Consider the following 25,249-nt stretch of genomic DNA (forward strand, 5'->3'; position numbering starts at 1 on the left):
TCTTCTCTGCAATGGCCCAATCATACTTTAAGAACAGCATGGTCACACAAACATAGATAAGAGTGAAAGAAAAGATATGCTATACTAAGGCTTAGAGAACGTCATGATGACCTTTTAATCATAATCGTAGACATATTTTGGAAGTGGGGTACTCCGAAGCAATCTCAATCTTGTCTATGCATCAGAGTTATCTGTGAGCATTAAAAAAAAGAAAAAAAAAAGCCTGGTCTCCACTAATCCTAACTCACTCTTTTATTTTTTTTTTTTTTTTTTTTTTTTTTACTCACTCTTTTAAATAACTTCCACCTATAATTCAAATATGAGGCTTCCCAGGTGGCGCAGTGGTAAAGAATCCACCTGCCAACGCAGGAGACACCAGAGACGCGGGTCTGATCTCTGGGTCGGGAAGATCCCCTGGAGAAGGAAATGGCAACCCACTCCAGTATCCTTGTCTGGGAAATCCCGTGGACAGAGAAGCCTGGTCAGCTGCAGTCCATGGGATCAGAGTCAGACATGATTGAGTGAAAGTCAAATATATATGCAAAACTACACACCATTGACCTAAAGGGTTAGAACAGGTGGAAAGTTAAGGCAACAAGGAAGAGTTCTCCGTTCGGTCATCTTCATCCGTTCATTCACTTAAAAGAAACATTTATGGAGTCCCCCACCACACGGTAGGCACTGCTCACGGTGCTGGAACTACAGAGCAGCAAACGGAACAAAGTGCTGGCGTAATGAAGTTTATACTGTACTTAGGCGAGGCCGGCCAGATGCAAATAAAGAAAGAAACAGTGTGTCAGAGGGCAACAAGTGAAAAAGTGCCATCCAGGCTAGGGAGTGCAGGCAGAACTGTCACTGTGTATGGAGTGGTTAGGAAACGCAGCTTTGAGAAGCTGATGTCTGAGCAGAGATCTAAAGAGAGTGAGTGGGTAAGCCTTGCAGGTGTGAAGACTGAAGGAGAAGGTGGTCCAGGCACAACTGTACCTCTTTGAAGGAAATGTGTTTCTGTTATAGCCAGATTTTTGGAAAGAATATTGTACCTGCTAAACAATGAGCTGTAATTTACAAAATGCTACAGTGAATGTCAGTTCTGAATCAAGTCTTACGGTTTTCTATTTACACATCATACAATGTAATAGATGGTCCCCATGACCAAGCTCTCTAACAAAAGAATGTCCATGTACTTTGCTACATTCAAGCTTCTGTTTCTAGAAGAGAAACAATAATCAAAATAGTTTATAATTCTCAAGAGGTCAAATTAGCCTTCAATTTTTCTTAATTTTAGAGCTTTTAATGTGAGTATAAGCTACTCTTTCTTAACATGAAAAATCCTATTTCCATTTATTTCCTAATATCAATATATGTGCTCATATATTATACAGAAATCTATATATAATATAGAGAGATCTATATTTTGGTAAGCTATCTTATTGAAATTCAGACCCACCTGAAAACATTTATAACTATATTAACTGAAATAATGTTTGGTGCTTCAAACATTATGCTTAGGCAAGCTGAGGTTCATACAGTCTCCTTCATTTAACTACTTCACCTCATGTGCCTGACCAGAATGGTTTTCAAAAGCTATGTAACAATTATTTATTGGGTGATTTATTTACATCATATAGTGCTACCCTGGCTCCAATGGGGACAAAGAAGAAATATGATTTATCCTGTCCTACTCTCCATGAATTAGCAATCTATGTTAATTGACACATAAAAGTAATTAAATCAAGTACTGGGGAGCATCTGATTAGCCAGAAAGAAAAGTAAAATGAAAAGCTCAGAGAAAATGGAAATGAATTCCATCTGAGAAGACTTTATCAAAGAAGTAAACCAGGAACTGAAGGACGGGCAGATTCAGACAGGATGGGAAAGAGAGGGAAAAAAAAGAAGTACAACACAACCAAATGCATAATACAGAAACCTAATTCATTCAAGCACCCAAACTTAAAAGTAGTTCTAATTATCAGAGTAGTTATCAATTTTTCACTGTTTAGAAAGATACTTCTATCTTGATTTCAATTGTAAGAGGCAACACTCAAGAGGGCAGAGAAAGTCCTTGTTTGATAGTCTCTAATAGTTTAAAGAAACAGTAACATATCCCTACCTTAATATGCTCCAGCCAGTGAGTAGATTCCAAGTTAGACAACCAGTGGGTCTCCTCAATGTTGGGGTACACAATCTCCTTAAGTTTTCGTAAAGATTCTCTCATAACATGGATATTGTGGATATCTAGAAAAACTAGTTCTGCATTTTGATAGGCATCTTCACTTTCATAACCTCCACCTTTTGCCTGGAAAAATAACATCACAGGAAATAAAAAATAAATGCATATCCATTGTATGATGACATCCTTGAAAGAGTGCCATAAAATGCCCAAAAGTATCAAGGCTGATACATGTTGCTGATGGACAGGAAAACTCCATGGGAAAATGTGGCTGGCTCAGGGCAACCTAACACAACCACAGTGTCCCACAAGTTCTTCATAAAACAAGAATATGCATGCTCACCCTAACTTCCTCTTGTTGCTGTTATTAAAATTATATATGATAACATATAGGAAGGTACTTAGAGCACTATAATTTCACTATCCATATCTCAAGTCCTACCCAAACATAATTTCATACAGAAGACTGAAGCTCCATGTACAGGGACATCTGTCTAGTTTACACTTGTCTTCACTTCACCTTAATATTTGCAAAGTGCTTTGCAATCGTGGTGACTGACTTCTAGGGTAACTGCACAATTATTATTAAATAAAAAGACAGAACAAATATTAAAGCACAGAGTACTATAGTATAATACTATCACTATTTTCAAAGAAGTAAATCTATATCTATAGAATAGAATGAGAAATATTTGGTGTTCACAGTAAGCTACAGCTGGAAAGAAGAAACAAGTTTTTCTGGGTTGAATCTTTCCCTGTTTTATGAATAAAATATTCTTTTGCCTTTTGGATAAAATATGCCTCTTATCTCAGGTATAAAATCACGCCTCTTTGAGTACTAGTGGAAAAAAATTAGGATGATACTGGAACAGTCACTGTAGTTATATAAAATTAAGAGATCACATTTTTGAAAACAATAAAACTTACCTCTTAACCAACAACAAATTAGTGAAGAACAGACGTTCAAGTTTCCTTTCTGACACTGACAGTGTGGGAAATGGTTTAGAGTCAAGACGGGCACAAGTACAAAATTAACAGCGTTTTATTAGGTCCCTGTTAACAAGGATTATTCTAGAGAGTGGGGACAGCTCACATCAGGGACAGAGGGACATGCAAATGTGTTGCAATAAATCCCAGAAACATGGCAGTTCTGCAGCTGCAGGGAGCCTGTCACAAACATACAGGGTGAAATGCTCTGGGACCAAAACTCGCACAAGAACTGTTTGTGTGCACAAAATACAGCTACTTGTAGAAGTCAGAGGTAAAAGGGAGAGTAAGTATACATAACGGAGTGTACACACTACCTACTCTGACAATGTAAATACAACACATGTATTTTACAATGGGAGCAAGTCCAAAAAAATTTTTCCCTAAACATACTGGAGATACTAGTAACACTGTTATTCTAGCACCATGGTAGGATAAAGTGAGTAACTATGTAACATATAAATCTTATCATTCCCTCTGACTTTGAGAATCAGCATTCCTGGTGGGGAAGGAAGGAGTTACACATGTAATTTTGAAGAAGTTATGTAAGAACCTGCCTGCCAATGTAGGTGACATAAGAGATGGGGTATCGGGAAGATCTCCTGGAGGAGGGCATGGCAATCCACTCCAGAATTCTTACCTAGAGACTCCCAAGGACAGAGCTGCCTGGCAGGCCACAGTCCACAGGGTCATGAAGAGCCAGACATACTTAGCACACACGCATGCACACATGTAAAAACTCTAACACTGAATTTAAACTGAAAGCACCAGTATGAACTCATGAAGTACTGTATCTTTAAAAATATATTAACACTTCCTGGTTCTATCCATTTCCTAGTCTATTCAGAAAAGACTCAGAAATTGGACCAGTCCAGTAGCAAATAAGTATCCTTAGCACCAAATTATGGTTTCAAATACCATCTCCTACAAACAGAAACCAGAACTTCTTAGGGAAATGGCTGTTCCAAGTCTGGGGCAGGAAATGTACAAGATTTCCTGATGACTCTGGTGTATCTTATCATACCAGATAGCAAAGATTACTATGTGTGTGGGCTCAGTTACTTGAGTAGTGTCCAACTCTTTGTGAACCCATGCACTGTAGCCCATTAGGCTCCTCTGTCCACGGGATTCTCCAGGCAAGAATACCGGAGTGGGTTGCCATGCCCTCCTCCAGGGCATCTTCCAGACCTGGGGATCAAATCCACGTCTCCTGCATTGCAGGCAGAGTCTTTATCGATGAGCCACCAAGGAAGCCTAAAGATTACTACGGTCCTGCCCAACACACTCGGGAGGTAACTTGCAAAGTCTCCTTTTGATCAAAGGTGGAGAAAAAAACTTTAATACTATTTGCAATGAATTAGAAATTGCCGACTACATACAAATATAATATGTGCTTAGTTGTGTCCAATTCTTTGCAACCCCATGGACTATAGCCCACCAGACTACTCTGTCCATGGAATTTTCCAGGCAAGAACACTGGGGTGGGTTGCCATTTCCAACTCCAGGAGATCTTCCTGACCCAGAGATTGAACCTGTGTCTCTTGTGTCTCCTGCACTAGCAGGCAAATTCTTTACCACTGTACCACCTGGGAAGCCCCAATGCATTCATAGTAACACTTAAAAAAATTAGTCACTCATGGGATGGCAGGGAGCAAATTTATTATTGGGAAAACTGATAAATAAGGAAAAAGAATCAAGTATTTACCCTGGCTTTCTTATATGAACTGAACTGCTGATTAACCATAATTTAGATAAGAGAAAGTGCTTCTTTTAAGAAAGAGTTCAACTAATAGCTGAAAAGAAAATCATGAACTTAAGAGCATTACCATTTTGCAACCCCAGTGAAGGAACAGATCTCGGCACTGAGCTTGATCAGTTGCTAATATCCAAAAAGAAGAATCAGCCTCAAATTATGTGCCTCCTGCTGTATCCCCTACAGCTTTGCCAAAGAAATTGAACCTAAATCTGAATAAACCTCTGAATTCATGTGAAGGAAATTCAGAGGACAGAAGACCTATACCATAACACAATCGGCGAAGTCTGGACTGTGGGAAACTCCACAGTAAAATATACTGGAGAGAAGGAGGGGGTCAAGGAGGGAAGCGCAAGGGCCAGACGGTAGACGAAGAGAGACTTAAAAGGCATACAAACACAATCTTAACAAGGCGAGGCTAGACTACAGAGACTAGTGATGTGTATACTTCAGTAACAACAGATTAAGTAATGTAAGAAGATGACTACTATAAAAGTTAGGATAGTGGTTACCTTTAGTAGGGGTAGAAGGCAAATCTGATTGGGGTAGGGCGCACATGGAAGGCTTAGTGGCTAGTAAAGCTTTAATTCTTGATATGGCTCACGACTGCAAAAGAAGTTGTCACAGTCACACTGCTTCACACATGTTCACTGCTGTTTCACACATATTCACACTGTTTCACACACTGTTGTATCACACATATTCACACTGCTCACACATATTCACACTGCTATAAAAAATATTCTTACCATGAAGATAAAAAATATTTGTTGCAACAAATATGTATGCTTTTGCAAATTTTAAAAGGGAGATGGTGCAGGTGGGTATTGCGTGAAGGTGGTCAAAAGGTACAAACTTCTAGTTAAAAGATAAATAAGTCTTGGGGATATAATGTACAACATGATGACTATGGTCAACAACACTATATCATATATTTGAAAGTTGCTAAGAAGAGTAAATTTAAAAAATTCTCATCACAAGGAAAAAGACACCATAACTATGTGAAGTGATGGATGTTAACTAAGTGATGATCATTTCACAATATACATATATTTCAAATCAACATGCTATATACCTCAAACTTATATACTTTACTATGTCAATTATATCTCAATAAAACAGCAGGAAAAAAGATACCTATCTAGCTGGTAAATTAACTTTCCTGAAGAATAATGGCAATATGTGCAAAACTTTGAAAAATATGAATATTTTAAATCAGGATATAGTAATGGTATAGCTAGGGAACAAAATTGTCAACAATAAGTACTTATTTTAGCTATATTTAAAATACTAAATATTAAACATCTAGTATTAGAAGAATGATTAAGTAAACAATGACATAGCTGTATGATGAGTACTTATTAAAGTATTTCTCAAGAACAGTCATTGGAAAGAAATACTTTTTATAAAAAGGAAAAACAATGAAACAAAATAATCTATAAATGCATAGAAAAAACAGTGGCAGAAAATATATCAAAGATCAGTAATTACAGGTGCTTTTTATTCCTTTACTTTGCCTATCCCTTCCTAGATTTTTGTTGTCTATTATATATTTTATGATGAGAAAAATGCCCCAATACATAAAATATACCAGTCTTTATTAAGAAAAGAGATTTCCATAGTGAAATATATGTGGGAATCATTTTACAAGGAATATATCATTTTGCCTACCCCCTTTTCTGCCTTATACGCCTCTCATCCTAGACAACATCTTTTTTTTTTTTTAATATATTTTATTTATTTATTTGGCCGTACCAGGTCTTAGTTGCGGCATGTGGGATCTTGTTCCCTGACCGCAAATAGGATAGTATTCCCTGCATTAAAAGCATGGAATCTTACCCACTGGGCCACCAGGGAAGTCCCTCATCCTAGATAATAAGTCTCATTCTTGCTAACTCATGGTATAAGTAATTACTGGAAAAAAAAGCCCAGTCCCTGGGGAACTAGTTTCATATGTACACTGTCCTGTTTCGCCTTTAAGGGGAAATATTTACAGCTTAACAGAGAATGCCTGAATTTCAAAGTGTCCTCAAAACACTAAACAGGATAGAAATAATTAAGTACATGCTCCATAATTTAATTAAAGGATGATCATCCCAGCATTGTTTATAATAGCAAAAAAGAATCAAAAAAAGAAAAAGAAATAACCTAAATATCCAAGAACAATTGGTGTTACCAGTTATCATACAATTAAAATAGTGTTACAGATGTATATTTATTGGCATAGAAAGAAACAGCATCAATTAAAAAAGGAAATTGAAATTATCCTATTTTGTCTTAAAAATATGAGTACACACATATGCACATAGGTCTGGAAGTATAGTCAAGGTTTAATGGTGTGTGTCTCTTATTTAGTTATAGAATTTGGGGTGTTTTAGTTTTGGAGGGAGGCCGTGTGGGTTTCTTTCTTTGTCTTATCTGTGAGGCAATTTTTTAAAGCTAAACTGTCTTCTCTTTTCTTCTCCAGTAGTAGACTTTGCCAACTGGACCAGAATTTCTATTTCCACAATGCTAATATTTATTCTATAGCAGAAATCAGGACCAGGGCTTCAACTAACTGCCCGTCTTCAGTGTGACTAGCTTGTACATGCAGAGACCTGCCAAAAGAGGGCAGCACTGGTCACTGAGAACTCCGCATGCTTTCCTACAAGGGAGCTGTGCAGACTTCAGTGCCACAAACTCAGTTTGTGGTGCCCAGTTTGGAGAAGGGAGAGTTTTGCCCCTAAAACAACAGTTTATCAGGTGAGTTTTGCCCCTAAAACAACTCCGTTAGTTTTTATGATTCTCATTTTACAAATAAGCCAATTAAAGTTACTAAAAAGATTAAAATTAAATAGGATTGACATGTACACACTGCTATTTTGAAAACAGAAAACCAATAAGGACCAAATAAGCACGGGAATTCTGATCAATATTCTGTAATAATCTACATAGGAATAAGAACTTGAAAAAGAAAAGATACGTGTATAACTGAGTCACTCTGCTGTAGACCTGAAACACAACACCGTTAGTCAACCATACTCCAATATAGAATTAAAAATAAAATTCTTTAAGTTACACTATCAAGGAGAAGAGCCAGGATTAGAATCTATCTTTAGCAGATGAAAAGCCTAAACTCATCCTACTGCACTGTGTACGCGTGCGTGTGCTGTCACGTCCAACTCCTTGTGACCCCATGGACTGTAACCCTCCAGGCTCCTTTGTCCACAGAATTTTCCAGGCAAGAATACTGGAGCAGATTGCCACTTCCTACTCCAGGGGATCTTCCCGATCCAGGGATCAAACCAGGGTTTCCTGCATTGCAGGTGGATTCTTTACCACTGAACTGCCTCCTGACAAACTCATGAAACTGTAACTATAATCTTAATTACTGAAAGAGGATCTCACCTTATTGGCAACTGCATTAACACTTGGCCGGGCGTCGAATATAAAGATTTTATGAGATTGGGCATTGGAGTCCATAATGGCTTGAAGGTATTTTTCATCTTCTTTGCTTCGCTTCCCACTCACCCCTACCATGGGCTGGCTACATCGAGTGATTGTGGCTTGACTTTCAGGATGAATCCATGACAAAACCTTAATAGGGGGAAAAACGGCAACACACCCTTTGACATGCTTCTCTATTTATAGTTCTTCCCCAAAACATTACTCAATAAAACTTTGCTTTCTAACTGGATTCAAAGTCGAGCCATGAAAGGAAATATGAGGCTGCTCTAAAAAATCATCATTTTACTTTCAAGTCAACTCTGGCATGTGGGAAACTTGGTCTTATTAGTTAATCAGATATTGATTTAGAACAGTCACTAATTAAAAGTATTGTCTCTAGGAAAATATACATTAAAAGGGGGCTAAGTAAACTCCACTTTTAAAGTTCAGCAAAAATGCCCAACTATAGTGTTCAGAGTCTACACATTTTTTACCTAAAATTATTAGAGCTTATCTTTCCAGAATACAGAAATTCATCACAAATTTGTATTGCTTTCTTCATTCCAGGATTTAACGGAAGACAGCACTTACTGCTATGACCAACTGTATAAAATAAAGAAATAGTGAATAATACCAGAGCCAACTTTGATTTCAAGTTAAGAGCCATGCAATTCTGAGAAGCTCTTCTTATACCCATTTCAAACTCTCCAGAAAACTCTTTAGTCTAAGTCTTTCCTCTGGTTTTAATTTTACTCATTCCCTAATAGCCCCACAGAGGACCCACTGCTGTAGCTATTTTTATCCTGCATCTACTCCCCCATTCATTCTCCTCTGCATTATGTGGAGCACAAAAGCAATGGGGAAGCTTCAGCACAGCTTCACACTTACTGGGATACGGCCCCGCGATCTGAAGGAAGCCACTCTCTTCAATTCTTCATCAGGGATATTTGCCGGAACAACCAAGAGGGCAGGGTAGGTATCACAGAGCTCATAGCGTTCATTTATCTTTGTTATTCTCCAGCTTTCATTCGGAATTCCCTACATGTGAAATAAACATAAGAAAAATTACTGCCTAAGAGAAATATCTGAAAACATTAGAACAGAAGGCTCCTACTCAACTTCTCTTACACTCCACTATCCATCTCTTAAGTTGTCGGAATAGTTATTGTCTGCCTAAGGTGATCAGACCTTCTAACACAGAAAATCTGTATTCATTTTGGCACTCAGTTTTATGTTAACAGATTTATTATGTCATTAAATACTGACTGAGTGCTGGGTCTGTCCTAAACATATCAAACAAAAACAAAGGAAACAGTAAGACTAAAAATAAAAATGTTCTCGTCTTTAAAAAGAACAGTCTCATATAGTTTGAATGGACGACTGACTTTGCTGTCATTCATCTATACAAAGAAATGTCTGAGGGCAGGTGCTAAGCATCCACTAGAAAGCTATGCACATATTTATCACTGATATACATAAAGTGAATTTCACAGTATTAATGTCACTAATGTAAAACATATGAGAAAAACAAGAAAGTAACAGAAGGCAAAGCCCCCTCCCCCACCAAAAAAAGAAGCAAGAGAAACAAAACATGTTTTTTAATACACATCAATTGTTAAACTTTTGGTCCTTAAAGGTTTGTTATATTTATAACTAGTATACCACTTCACATATACAATTACTTAATAAGACACTTTAAAATTTCCATCTTCCATTAGTATAGGAAATAAAGCCATTACAGTAAATGGCTGGAATTAAGAAAATACATTTATTTTTCATTTTATTACCTATGACAATTCATAATAAACAGAATTGAAAGAAACCAAATTACAGTAAAAATATATATATACACATTTATTGAGCATTTACTATCTGCAGGCGCTACGCCTACACATGCACATGTGTGCGTGCACACACACACAATTTACTGTATTCAGGTTTCATTAACGTCACTGTAAAGATGAAGAATTTGTGGCACAGCTTATAACTTGACTAAAGGTAGTAAAAAAATTCCATGTAAATTCTAAACCTATCCTTTTTATAATAAAATACACTGTGCCTCAAGAAAAATTTCACTATCCTGATTCACAAAATGGTTATAAAAACCTGAAATCAAAGTGCAGGAGGTACTTCTCCTCCAAAGGGGTATTTCTCAAGCTGTTGCCAAACACCCAGAAAGATATTAAAATTAAGAAAGAAGGGAGGACTTCCCTGATGGTGCAGTAGATGGGAATATATCTGCCAATGCAGGAGACAGGGGTTCTACCCCAGGTCCAGGAAGATCACAGATGGCATGGGGCAACTAAGCCACGTGCCACAATCCCCGAGCCTGTGCTGGGGCCTGCGTGGCCCAGGGCCCGCGTGCCGCAGCTACAAGGCCCGCACCTGAGGCCCTGCTCCGCGGGAAGAGAAGCCGCAGCAACGAGAAGCCTGTGCACTGCAAGCAGAAGTAGCCTGACCCAGTGACAAAGACCCAGCGCAGCCAACAGTAAATTAACCAAATTTTAATCAAAAAGAAGGCAAAATTCCTTCCCAGGAATCATGTGGTAAATATTATCAACAGAGCTTCCATTTACACTAGCCATTTTAACATCGGTGCCTTACATACTATTTACCCCATTTACTTTGCCTGGCCCCAACTTACTACCTATGATCTACATTTCTCCTTCCATCTTGCCTTCCTCGACTTTATGTTCAGGTAAAATCCAAACTTATTTTCAGAAATAAAAGGCAGGTTTAGTAGAGACATTTAAAATGTATTTACATGCAATAAAAAAAAAAAAAAGTACAATGAACTGGTGAGTTTATAGATGAAGTGCTCAATCAACAAACCAGTTCAGTTCAGGAGCTCAGTCGTGTCCAACTCTTCATGACCCCATGGACTGCAGCACGCCAAGCCTCCCTGTCCTTCACCAACTCCTGGAGTCTACTCAAACTTGGTGATGCCATCCAACCATCTCATCCTCTGTCGCCCCCTTCTCCTCCTGCCCTCAATCTTTCCCAGCATCAGGGTCTTTTCCAATGAGTCAGCTCTTTACATCAGGTGGCCAAAGTATTGGAGTTTCAGCTTCAGCATCAGTCCTTCCAATGAACACCCAGGACTAATCTTCTTTAGGATGGATTGGTTGGATCTCCTTGCACTTCAAGGGATTCTCAAGAGTCTTCTCCAACACCACAGTTCAAAAGCAGCAATTCTTTGGTGCTCAGCTTTCTTTATAGTCCAACATCCATACCTGACCACTGGAAAAATTCACTACTAGATAGACCTTTGACTAGATGGACCTGTTGGCAAAGTAATGTCTCTGCTTTTTAATATGCTGTCTCGGTGGGTCACAGCTTTTCTTCCAAGGAGTAAGCGTCTTAATTTTATGGCTGCAGTCACCATCTTCAGTGGGCTTGGAGCCCAAAAAAATAAAGTCTGTCACTGTTTCCACTGTTTCCCCATCTATTTGCCATAAAGTGACAGGACCGGATGCCATGATCTTTGTTTTCTGAATGTTGAGTTTTAAGCCAGCTTTTTTACTCTCCTCTTTCACTTTCATCAAGAGGCTCTTTAGTTCTTCTTCACTTTCTGCCGTGAGGGTGGTGTCATCTGAGTATCTGAGGTTATTGATATTTCTCCCGGCAATCTTGATTCCAGCTTGTGCTTCACACAGCCCAGCGTTTCTCATAATGTACTCCGAATATAAGTTAAATAAGTAGGGTGACAATATACAGCCTTGACGTACTCCTTTTCCTATTTGGAACCAGTCTGTTGTTCCATGTCCAATTCTAACTGTTGTTTCCTGACCTGTATACAGGTTTCTCAAGAGGCAGGTCAGGTGGTCTGGTATTCCCATCTCTTTCAGAATTTTCCAGAGTTTCTGGTGATCCACACAGTCAAAGTCTTTGGCATAGTCAATAAAGCAGAAATAGACATTTTTCTGGAACTCTCTTGCTTTTTTGATGGTCCAACGGATGTTGGCAATTTGATCTCTGGTTCCTCTGCCTTTTCTAAAACCAGCTTGAACATCTGGAAGTTCACAGTTTGCGTATTGTTGAAGCCTGGTTTGGAGAATTTAGAGCATTACTTTACTAGCATGTGAGATGAGTGCAATTGTGTGGTAGTTTGAGCATTCTTTGGGATTGGAATGAAAACTGACCATTTCCAGTCCTGTGGCCATTGCTGCGTTTTCCAAATTTGCTGGCATATTGAGTGCAGCACTTTCACAGCATCATCTTTCCGGATTTGAAATAGCTCAACTGGAATTTCATCACCTCCACTAGCTTTGTTCGTAATGATGCTTCCTAAAGCCTGCTTGACCTCACATTCCAGGTTGTCTGGCTCTAGGTGAGTGATCACAACATTATTAGGTTGTCAAGATCTTTTTTGTATAGTTCTTCTGTGTATTCTTGCCACCTCTTAATATCTTCTGCTTCCATTAGGTCCATATCATTTCTGTCCTTTATTGAACCCATCTCTGCATGAAATGGTCCCTTGGTATCGCTAATGTTCTTGAAAAGATCTCTAGTCTTTCCCATTCTATTGCTTTCCTCTATTTCTTTGTACTGATTGCTGAGGAAGGCTTTCTTATCTCTCCTTGCTATTCTTTGGAACTCTGCATTCAAATGGGATCTTTCCTTTTCTCCTTTGCTTCTCTTCTTTACTCAGTTATTTGTAAGACCTGCTCAGACAACCATTTTGCTTTTTTGCATTTTTCTTGAGGATGGTCTTGATCCCTGCCTCTCGTGTACAATGTCACAAATCTCTGTCCATAGTTCATCAGGCACTCTGTCTATCAGATCTAGTCCCTTAAATCTATATATCATTTCCACCATATAATCATAAGGGATTTGATTTAGGTCATACCTGAATGGTCTAGAACCAAGAAACTTGAGTGCTATCTTTAACTCATTCAATCAATGACCAATTTTTAGGATTTTTTTTCTTCCAAAAGAGTCAGAAAAGTTTGCTCACTTCTCTCAATCCTCACTTTTCTCCTGTACCTCTGCAATCTATTCTCCACACTGCCTCAAAATTCTTTTAAGATGCAAAAGTTATCATGTCATTCTGCCTAAAACTGTCAATGGCTACCTGTTTCAGATAAAGTTTAGAACTCTATACAGGACTTGGCAAAGACCCTCACATTCCTACTTTTCCCTGCTGATCTCTGGCCTCTCTGCAGCATTCTCCAGTGCCTGCTGTAATCCAGCCCAAACCAAACACCTTCCCTTTCCAGATGGCATCATGTTCTCTCACCTGAGTACTTGCTCTATTAATCACAGTATTCCTAACCGTATATTTTGATTATTAGTTTATTTCTTTGAATCTGCCATTAAACATGTATGCTATGGGAGTCAGGATTGTGTCTTTCTGTTTTAACCGCTAATACACTATAGGTGCTTCATGACTCTGATTAACGAAGGAAGACATCAATGAAACATTAAGGAAGTTTCTAAAAGAAGAAAAACTGGTTTCTGAAGTTTTCTTTAAAAATATGGAGTCAAAGCTGAAAGGGTCAGATCTCCTGAGAGATCTGTACCACCCTGAAGCCAGGTAGCTAACTCTCTCTCACCACCTTCCCATATCCTTGAAAAATCACTGCCAGGGAGAAGTAGTGTTACCACTGAGATTGTGTCATATTCTTCAGAAAAAATGAAATGGGCTTCCCCAGTGGCTCAGCAGTTCAGGAGACACAGGAGATAAGGGTTTGATTCCTGGGTCGGGAAGAGACCCTGGAGGAGGGCACGGCAACGCACTCCAGTATTCCTGCCTGGTGAATCCCACGGACAGAGGAGCCTGGTGAATCCCACGGACAGAGGAGCCTGGTGAATCCCACGGACAGAGGAGCCTGGTGGACTACCAGTCCCTGGGGTCACAAAAGAATCAGACACAACTCAAGTGACTGAGCACATAGCACACTTCAGAAAAACGGCTAGGTGGGAGTAGAATCTTTGAGGTAAGCCATTACCTAATGGCTCTCGTCCCCTTCATTCTTAGAGAAGTTGATATAACCACCTCCACTAAAGGAACTGCCTTCCAAGCAGCAAACTGGAGTTGGCTAGTCAGCGTATACTTTCTTTGCAGACAGTGTTAAAGACATACTGACAACTGTAGATCTCTGACGTACATCTTTCTACTCTCCACAAAATCACTACCCTTCAGTTAATGTATCCATTTGTCAGAGTCAATTTACAATCAAATTAACTGGATTACAGCTTTCCTTGTTAGTTACATCTCAACTCTGAGAATAAACTTCTATCCTCCTTGGCTGTACTTGAGTGCTCTACAAATTTCTTAACCAAGATATCTACCAAAATGATTATTTGTGCAGAAGACCATACTCATTTTTCATTTACTGATTTTTATCATTAATAATTTTTAATTAATAATTTTAATTAATTAATAATAAAATAATTACATTAATAATTACCAACCTGATAATTTCTCTTTACCTTACCCACAAATTTCAGAGTCCTCTGTAAATCACTACATGTGTCAAGAGACAATTAAAGGAATATTCTCCCATACAGAAAACTTAAATGGTTATTCATAGTTTTGCCCATTTAAAAAATATATAATCTAATTTCTTCAGGCACTTTCCTCTTGCATTTCGGCAAAAGCACACAAAAAGCCAACCAATATGATTTGCTTTTAGAGCTTTACAATGTAATAAATACAATAATAATCATTTAGATAGATTTCTATGGTTTACAATGCACCTTCCTGCATATCACACCAACTCCTCAAAATACCATCAAGGTAGTTCTTCTCACTAAGTGAAAAATAAAGGCACTGCAGCACACGTCTAAGTGTGAGAACTAAGCAAGAGCTAGAGCCTGCATTCAAACATGGAGTCCCCTAAATGCTCCGGCAGCAAACTGTGCTGACAGTTGCACAGCGTCGCATGTTAAACAGGGGGGTGTACACTTTAAAGCAGAAAACCTTACGGCATGTGAACAGTATCTCACTTCCAAAGAAAAAAAGAATAAAGGCCCATGTATTCTGAGACGGTATAATCTCCAAAATGTATTAAATGAGAAAGAAACATACAGCGTGCAGAGAATGCTATTATCTGATTTTTAAAAAAAGTAATGTACACACATATACAGGCTCTGTCACATAAAATCTCTGAAAGGATATACAAGTGGTGAATAACATTATTTCCTAAACGGAGACGAGCTGGGATAGCTGGGGAAAATGCTGGCCCAGAAGGAAAACCTTCCTTTAAGTATATCCTTTTATATTTTTTAAATTTTATCCAGTGAATTACTGAATTCAGCTTTTAATTTACAAGAAGACAAAGGAATACTCTGATGCTTTATCTTTAGTCTCAACATTTATGTTAAAGTTCAAGTTCTTTATATATTTTGGATATTAACACCCTTTTCAGATACATGGCTTGCAAACATTTTCTCCAGTCCATACAGCGCCATGTATCTGATAAGGCTGCTAATATCCAAAATATATAAAGAACTTAAAAATGACAAAAAGTCCAATTAAAAATGAGAAAAGGATCTGAATAAACATTTTTTCAAAGACATACAAATGGCCAGCAGACGCATGAAACAATGTTCAACATCACTAATGTAAGGGAAATGCAAGTCAAAACTACAATGAGGTAGCGCCTCAAACCTGTTAGAATCGTAATCAAAAAAGAAAAAAACAAAAACAGAAAACCAAACCACAAGTGTTGGTGAGGATGTACAGAAAAAGGAACCCTCGTGCACTGCTGCTGGGAATGCAAATTGGTATAGGCACTATGGGAAACAGCATGGTGGTTCCTCAAAAAATTGAAAAGATCATACAGAACTACTGTATGATCCAGCAATTCCACTTTGAAAACATTAACTCAAAAAGATATGTGCTTCCCCTGTCACTGCGGCATTATTTACAACAGCCAAGACGTGGACACAATGTTAAGTGCCCAGTGATGAATGAATGAATGAAGAAAATGTAATATATATATATAATAATATACAGGGGCTTCCCAGGCAGCTCAGTGGTAAAGAATCCACCTACCAATGAAGAAGACACAGGTTTGCCCCTGGGTGGGGAAGGTCCCCTGGAGGGGGAAATGGCAACCCACACCTGTATTCCTGTCTGAAAAATTCCACGGACAGAGAAGACTGGCAGGCTACAGTCCATGGGGTCACAAGGAGTAGGACACATCTCAGAAACTGAGCACACATAAACACACACTTATATATACACATATGAAAAATGGAATTATATTGCTGCTGAGTCACTAAGTCACGTCCAGCTCTAAGACGCCATGGACTGCAGCACACCAGGCTCCTCTGTCCTCCACTATCTCCTGGAGTCTGCTCAGATTCATGTCCGGTGATGCTATCTAACCATCTCATCCTCTGCTGCTCCTGCTCCTTTGCCTTCAATCTTCTCAGCATCAGGTCTTTTTCAATGAGTTGACTCTTGAATGGAATTTTATTCAGCCATGAAAAAGAATGAAATCTTGTCACTCTGTGACAACATGGATAGAACTTGAGGACATAAGTTAAGTGAAATAAAACAGAAAAGCAAATATCGTATGACGATCTCACTTACATGTCGAATTAAAAAACAAAAACAACAAAAACCCAAACTCATAGACAAAGGGAACCAACTGATGGTTGATCATTGGAAGTAGGGGGTCAGGAGTGGGCAGAAATGGTAAAGGAAGTCATAAGGGACAAGTTTCCAATTATAAAGTTAATGTAGTTACAGGGATAATATACAGCATGGTAACCATAATTAATACTGTAGGGGATGTCTGAAAGTTGCAAAGAGAATAATTTTGAAAGATCTCACCACAAGAGAAAAAATTCTGTAACTGTGCATGGTGACACAGTTGAGCTGTTACAAGACACTGCGGTAACCATTCCACAATACATACAAATATTAAATCATTACGTGATACGCCTGAAACTAATATGTCAATTATACTTCAATGAAAACAAGGAAAGAAACAGGAAAAAAGAGATTATCTTCATTTTCTTCGGTAATAAACTACTACACCAAGAAGGGTCCTCGCCACCAGACTTTAACGTAGTTGAGCCAGAGACAAAGTGCCTAACTTTCCAGTAAAAAGTTAATAAATTAATAGGCTAATTTTTAATCTTTTAAAGTCAAAGACCATAAAGCATCTGTATCATTTAATGTAGAGTCCAATGCTCTATTCTGATTACTGCATTTCCTAATCTCATAATTCTCTTTTCTGAATGTGTATATCTGCTTGTTTACTCTTTTTTAAATTGGAGTACAGCTGATTTACAATATTGCATTAGTTTCAGATGTACTGCAAAGTGATTCAGCTATACATATTTTTTCCGACTTTTTTTTCATTATGGGTTATTACTTTAAACAAAAACCCCACAGAACTATATAAAGCTGTTTATTCACTTCTATTCATGAAAGTTTTGTCGTATTAAAGAATACGGAATATTAAAGAAAAAAAATTTTTAAGTACTTACCTGCCTTCTATACTCTAAAAGAGCGTCATATAGCTTCCACCCATTTTCAGGGAATACTTCTTTGTACTCAAAAGCAAAAAGAGACTACAAAAAGTAAACAGAATTAATAGCTAAAAAAGACCTTTAAGAAGGTAATGAAACAGAAATGTAACTCTATCATACCCCAAGTTTTCATTTACTTATCTGCAAGGATATTTTGTATTGGTATACTTTTTTTTAAATTGTTGTTTTAGCTTTTGTTTTGTAATTTTGAAAGTTTATTGTTTTTTCTATATTTTTCAAACACAGAAAAGCACAAAGCCCTGCCACCAAGATTTATCAAAAGTTAACATATTACCATAATTCCTTCAGATATCTTTAGTAGCTGTTTTAGGTTTACTTCTATATAAATGAAAGACATCACATAAAAAGACAACTTCTGATATAATTAATTCATTTGACATCACAAATGTCAGCCATTAAGCAGCTTTACAGATTACGCAACATTTTCTAAAACACACTGAAAAGACTTTTTATTTGTGGGCATGCAATCTGTGTACCAAAATAGAAAATTTAATTTATCATTAATACAGACAGAATGGCAGGAACAACTATGATGAAAAGTATTCAAACTTGAGTCAAAAGACCAAAACTGGTTCTAAATTTTACTCCTTACTAACTGTGCCACTGAGTTAATTGTTTACCTGCTTCTGGTTTCAACTTTAAAATATGGATAGATAATATTTACCACCATAGAGCTACTTTGGACATTAGATTATGTAAAATAAATGAGGAAACCTAACACTGTTAATAGCACAAAGAAGAAACTCAGCTCTAAGTATTTATCTACCCTTTCCTTCTAATATTGCTAGACTTAACTCTCAGCTCTCAATTAAAAAGGAGATTTCACATACAGCTTTTCATCATGGAAATATCCTGGATAAAAAGATGACATAATTAAACAATGTCAGTCTACAGGAATGGACCTCAGAAATCAGTCCAGCTTCCTCATTTTATACCTTAAAAAAACTGGTCCCATAGATTAAATTAAACCTAAATAAACTACACATCTGGTTAAAAGGCAAAGTGAGATTGTAAACACTGAGATTCTAGATAGCCTAAACAAGTTTCTCTACACTACACCAATAATTATAACACAACTTTTTCAAAGATAGAAGCAATCTCTTACCAGGTTATTAGAGACAGGAAATGCATATTTCATTAGATTTTCAAATATTGATCTTCTTGTTCGTCCCTCAGGTTTATGGGCAAATCGTAAATTCCGAATATCCTAGAAAAGAGTTAGGATTCAAGTCACCCATCACTGTTTGCTCACTTTTTTAATAAATAAATAAGGCAACTTGGACCTATCTCGTAAAATGTTAAGATCTGTGAATGAGGGATACAAAAATAAGCCAGACAACAACTCCTGCAGGAAGGGAAATTACAACGTCTTATTAAGAGAAATAAAAATAAACTCAGGAACTCTGATACAAGGTAGGATTCGGAGGACAGAAAACTCCCCTCTGTTTATGAATTCAAGTTGGGCCAGTGAAGGAGGCAGCATCTGATGTAGGCACAGGAGATTAAGATGTTATATCTGAAATCACAGTATTACATGACTGATACACACTATCAACAGTATGTCCTTTCCCTGTTAAAGGCCATTTTCTGTTATGAATTTCCCTACCAAAAATCTGATTAGCTATTGTTATATATTTCATAAAGTCTTCATTCCAATTATGCTTGGTGATCATTTTCCTATTTATAATACCTTCCCAGGACTCACTTCCATTGGATCTTTAATTCCTAAGTCTCTGGCTACTAGACTGATAAAACCAAAACTCTGCCTAAAGGTCTGCTTCCATTCCAGGTCCCAAGCTCTTCAAACATCTACTAGCAAAAACTCTGAATAGTTTGGTTGATATTATCGAGGCTCTATACTCAGATATAAAAACCAAAGTTCCCTCCCCTTATTTGTTTTCAAGCAGGTTTCTACACTCAGACTGAATGTAGATACTCATGTTCCAATTTAGTGAGATCTTAGCAGCACTAAAAAAAATTGAGATTAAGAATAATTGCAAAACTATTCGTTTTGTTTTCATCTAGAAAGAAGTCAAAATAGCCTCATTAAACTGCATCCTGTAAAAATGAGCAGAGAAACTACAATGCACCTACAGAAGATAAACAAGTAGAACATTTTACTACAAATCTCATCCAAAATTAGAAAGCCACCATTTTAAACCAACGTGTGAGAACCTAAGCTTTTTGGTTTTCCTTAGTGAATATTTTTACAACAAATAGATATTCACAACCATTCTGTTAAACATAGAGTTCTCCAAAAGTACAGTAGCAGGGGCCCTACAAATATTTGAGTTTACTGATAATGGTCTTGCTCTACGGAAAAAGCTATATTTAAAATGGTCAAAATTTCCCAATCACCCTCTTCCATGCTCTCCATCTATGCTGTATTTACTCCTATATCAGAGAAGAGCAATCAGGAGACAATGTGCCTGTCACTTGGCTGACACCTATTGTGCTCTTAAAGGCCTTCCAACGATAATTGAAAAGCATGCAGGTAATTAGTAAGGCATTAGTTTCAGTACTAGATTGATAAAACTTCTAAGATTGGCATAAGAAAGGATCTTTAAAGTTATGAATGTGCTGTTGCTTTTTTTTGTTCTGTTTTTACACTTTTGGCACTGACAGCAAAATGAAAGGAAAAAGTCGGCCCACAGCGAGATGGCCACAGTAAGGAGAAGGGTGACCTTGGAAGTGACAACAGAATCAATATTAAATATCTATGACTAAATGTTAAAATTACTCTAACAATCTAAGGCAAGTATTGAGATAGTGAATTCCTAGGTAGGTTGATAAGAAGTCTGGGGTCCCTGAGGAGAAAGGTGTCTGGGGCTCTGGAGGAGGAGATAGGGGTCTGGAGTTCTCAAGCAGGAGAAAAGGACAAACTCTTTTCTACATTCCTTCATCTTAATCACATAAAACATTTTTTTTTCTTTAAACCCAGAGCTGATGGTTACACAACAAAACAACTTAAACTCTGCATTAAGGATTATATAATAACTATGTACCCTGCTTGAGGACATGTTTTCCCTTCTGGAGAACCTTCTGACTAACCCTGTTATTTGACAATGTACATTATGGGAGTGGGTCTGGTAAGATCTTTCTATTGTTAGTTCTAATCCCATTATCGTAAAATGTAAACCAAGGGAGTGGGTCTGGTAAGAACTTTACAACCTTGAGACATTCTTCTGATTTCCTGTAACAGCCAACTGAAAAGGTATACAGCTCCCTTTCCTAAGACTAGCAAGGGGGCACTCTCTGTCCCCCTTCTGATGTCTATGCCAGAAGCGTTCCCTGTCCCTTTTAATACTTTAATAAAACTCTGCTACACAGAACCTCTTGAGTGATCAAGAGCTGATCCCAAAGCTAAATCTTCTTCAGAGATCACGAATCCGACATTGTTCACTGTAAGGGATAAGTATCACTGCATTTATAGAGTGAGTTAGATAATAAAATACAGACGGTCTACCAAACGAAGTCTTCCCCACTACTGTTTCAGAAGCAGAAAAATTATGAAAACTAAAAATAGGAAAGAGGTAAATGTATCATAATCAGTTCTTTCACTACAAAGTACTACGAGTCTTAACTGCTCAGAGCCTTATGTTTCTAATTTGTAAATTAAATTCACAACAGATCACCTTTTTAGTACTCCTAAATATTGTTTTATTCTACTAGAATGATGCTTCTAGCATGAAATCCATTTGATATTTTGGAAACCAATTTCTAAACACTGGCTCTATTTAATAGAAAGCTTTCCAAACCAAAAAAAATTGCATACATATTACAACATTTACCTTGCAGACAGTTTCCAGTCCATAAGAATTTTCACCACGACTAGAAGCACCACCAATTTTTTCTACTCTGCTTATAACACCAAGAGAAGCATCTAAAACAAATGGGGGATCCTAAAAGGAAAAAAAAAAAAAAATTAAAACCGAGCAATTAATACTGTATAATTATAGCTGAGAAAAATATTTAATTAGAAATGTTTTAATTAAAAATGATTAAAGATGAACAAACACACAGATGTACACAAAAAAAATCTAATCCAGCAAGTCTTACCCGTTCCATGCTTTTGAAATATAACCTGTAATTCGTAACAGTCAGAGTTCCCCGTACAGCACCAGTGAATGGACATATATAAGTTACATCTTTGGCTGAAAAGAGAAAGAGCCCACAATTTACTCTCTATTGTACACTATTAAAAACTGCACTCTGATCTTTCACAAATAAAATGTAATAGCATTCTGACCGCTAGTTTAAATTATGCTTGAAAATCACAGAATCAGTGATTCCAAGAGACCTTGGGAGCTAAATGCAAGCTTCCAACCACGCACTACAGTCTGGGGAGGGAAAGCAGAATAAGTGGGAAGGACTAAAGAAACAGAGGGACATCTTCCCCAGTCCACTGGTTTTCTTCTGACCGTAGTCTAGTTTGTCAACATTCCTCTGAACATACAATACCTAAAATATAATACCATTAACTCCTGACCTGATTATATTTATGGGGAAAATATTGTAGAGAAAATAAAATGTATATGAACTATGATTTCTTAGAAAAATATAATAGCATAATAAGAGCGTATTAGGTACCTGATTAAGAAACAGATGTCAAACTTTGTAGAGAAATAATCACATTGTTTAATGTTTAATGATGAATCTATACAGTATTATTTCTTTTTAAAACATGAATTAAGCAGGATAACTCAACTACCACTAGCTCAAAGTAAAACTTAATATGGTAGCATTCATATGCCCAATACAAAGATTTTTCTATTTTAAAATATTCATAAATCCCTGCTACGTCATCATTGCAGCAAATCAGCAGATAAAGGAGTATCTTCATTGTTCCAAGAAACTAAGGCACAATTATAAGCAAAAAACTTCTAAGAACCTTTCAAGGGGCTTCTGGGAAAATGTAGGAACATGAAATATGCTTAATAAGGCATGCAACTTCCTGAGTTTGCTTTCTATTCCTCACTGTGAAGGACTGACTGCTTAGTATGGAATTTGAAATGAGACTGATCTTCTAACATACATTTCTAACCTTCAAAATGGCTCCATTGGGAATGTACAAGTATGAGCTACATTTTTTAAATCACTTTTTCCAATGCATTTCCAATGTTTCATTTAGAGAGAAGCTATTAAAATTAAATAAACCCATCATTAAAGAAAGATACATAAACTTGCCTTGCATACAATTTCTTGCCCTTATGAATTTTTACCTCAATTGGGAAAGCTTTACTCAATGTTACTAAAAACATTCCTGGATTCTTTCCAGAGCCAATTTTCTTCACTAACACAAGAAAATCAATCTTATTATTCTGTACCCTTCTACAGGCTATGTCCCTGTTAGTCCCAGTCCAAAGTTTTTGCTACAACTTCCACTTTATTATAAAACCATGAAATAATATACATGAATGTACTTCCAAAATTAAAAGTACTCTACCAAACACAAGAGTTTATAGCTATGTTACTATTATCATCATTAGGGTCTGCTTTACTCTGTCTCTTTTATCTTTTTCCTCAGGCTGGTAGCAACTAGGTCACTATGAAGAAAGAATTTATGCCTAGCAGGGCTTGTACCAAGTAGAAAAAAGACTGTGACTAGGAACCTTATCAGAGCAAATGACAATAACAACCAGCACTGACAGAATTTATAAAGCACTTTTCACCTGAGTACCTGCCTTAACCTTCAAAATCACCTTCAAACATTAAGACCTCTAAGTACCTACAATGTTCAGATGAGAACACTAGGGTTCGCAGAAGTAAAACAAACCACCTAATGCTTCAGAGCCAGTAACTGCTAAGATTAGGACTTAGTGCAGTTTCCATGACTGCAAACTGAAACCTCCTTCCAGAGCACCATGCAAACGGCTTCCCTGGTGGCCTGGATGGTCAAGAATCTGCCTGTAACACGGGAGACCATGGGTTGAATTCCTGGGTCTCCTGCATCAGGAAGATCCCCTTCCCCTGAAGAAAAGAATGACAATCCACTCCAGTATTCTTGCCTGGAAATTTTCATGGACAGAGGATCCTGGCGGGTTACAGTCCATGGGGCCACCAAGAGTTGGACACAATTGTGTGACTAACTCAACTGTGTTGCGCTTAAGCCACTTTTAAGCCACTCAGGTGACACAGTCTGTCTCCTGTGTTAAAGGGTGAAATACGCAGTTGAGGCCACCTCTGCTGCTGACGTGCCCAGGCCAACACCCTTCGACTACTGCAGCTACTGTTAGAGCATTCTGTTGATGTCTCTAACACCACTGTTACTTTTAAAAAAATGTCTCAACTGCAAATTTACATTAGACCAACTAAGAATGTTAATTGGTCTAATGTAAATGAATTTTTCATATGAACTAATTTTCTATATGAATTAATACACTCAAGGGTACTCTAGCCTCATACTTCCCTGGTGGCTCAGACAGTAAAGCATCTGTCTGCAGTGTGGGAGACCCAGGTTCGATCTCTGGGTGGGGAATATCCCCTGGAGAAGGAAATATCAGCCCACTCCAGTACTCTTGCCTAGAAAATCCATGGCTGATTCATGTCAATGTATGAGAAAAACCACTACAATATTGTAAAGTAATTAGCCTCCAACTAATAAAAATAAATGAAAAAAAAAAAAAAAATCCCATGGACGGAGGAGCCTGGTAGGTTACAGTCCATGGTGTCGCAAAGAGTCGGACATGACTGAGAGACTTCACTTTCACTTTTTACTTTATATTACATTTAATTTTTTGAATAATCAAGTCTATCAGATGATTTGAATCAGAGTATCTTATTTAATATATTAAGTATTTCTCTAAATTTTGCAATACTAACACTGCCAGATGCTGAAAGAGCTTAGATTTACTGATCTTCTCAAATTTTTCGTAAGCTCACAAAGAATCCATAATAGTTTCTATGGGGTAGACCAAAATGACTTTGAGAATACATATCTATAAGGATGCAAAGTATATGCAAATAAATGTAATATACAAGAGCACACAATCTGTGCAGAGAGGCACAAAAACACACTCTAAGTAACATAAAGAAGGAAAGTCCACTAAGCTATGGGATCAGAGAAGGTTCAAGGAACACAGGCATGAGAGCTGTGCCCCAATGGTTAGTACCCTTTAGATGTTAGAGATGCTAACTCAGCATTCAGTGAAGAGAAGAACCTAAAACAGATGTGGGAAAGTAAAGCAATTATTTGGACAAAGTATATAGTCTGGATCTAATTCATACTGTATCACATTCTCTTCATTCCTTCTTAATTTCCTCCCCCCTGGTTCTTCTTCTACCATATAATTGTAAAATGCCTACCAAAGCTATGTTCTTGGTCCTATTTTTACTCCATACACTGAGTTATTTTCATACTTTCATTTTCAACTAATATCCATAATCTGATGATTCCAAAA

At 37.4% G+C, this 25,249-nt stretch overlaps 1 protein-coding gene across 3 annotated transcripts in view; it reads right to left on the reverse strand.

Moving 5' to 3' along the window:
- The window catches only part of MTMR2 (myotubularin related protein 2), a 106,113-nt gene that overhangs the window by 12,465 nt on the left and 68,399 nt on the right, over nt 1–25,249 (reverse strand). For all 3 annotated transcript variants that reach the window (XM_065943970.1, XM_065943971.1, XM_065943972.1), the window contains 7 exons: nt 21,909–22,003; nt 21,641–21,751; nt 18,955–19,056; nt 17,787–17,870; nt 9,225–9,374; nt 8,298–8,486; nt 2,111–2,296 (listed from right to left, as the gene is read on the reverse strand). In XM_065943970.1, coding sequence (XP_065800042.1) covers nt 2,111–2,296; nt 8,298–8,486; nt 9,225–9,374; nt 17,787–17,870; nt 18,955–19,056; nt 21,641–21,751; nt 21,909–22,003 — 917 coding nt within the window. The remainder of the gene's footprint in view (nt 1–2,110; nt 2,297–8,297; nt 8,487–9,224; nt 9,375–17,786; nt 17,871–18,954; nt 19,057–21,640; nt 21,752–21,908; nt 22,004–25,249) is intronic.

Source organism: Muntiacus reevesi, chromosome 9 (assembly GCF_963930625.1).
Source record: "Muntiacus reevesi chromosome 9, mMunRee1.1, whole genome shotgun sequence".
NCBI lineage: Eukaryota > Metazoa > Chordata > Mammalia > Artiodactyla > Cervidae > Muntiacus > Muntiacus reevesi.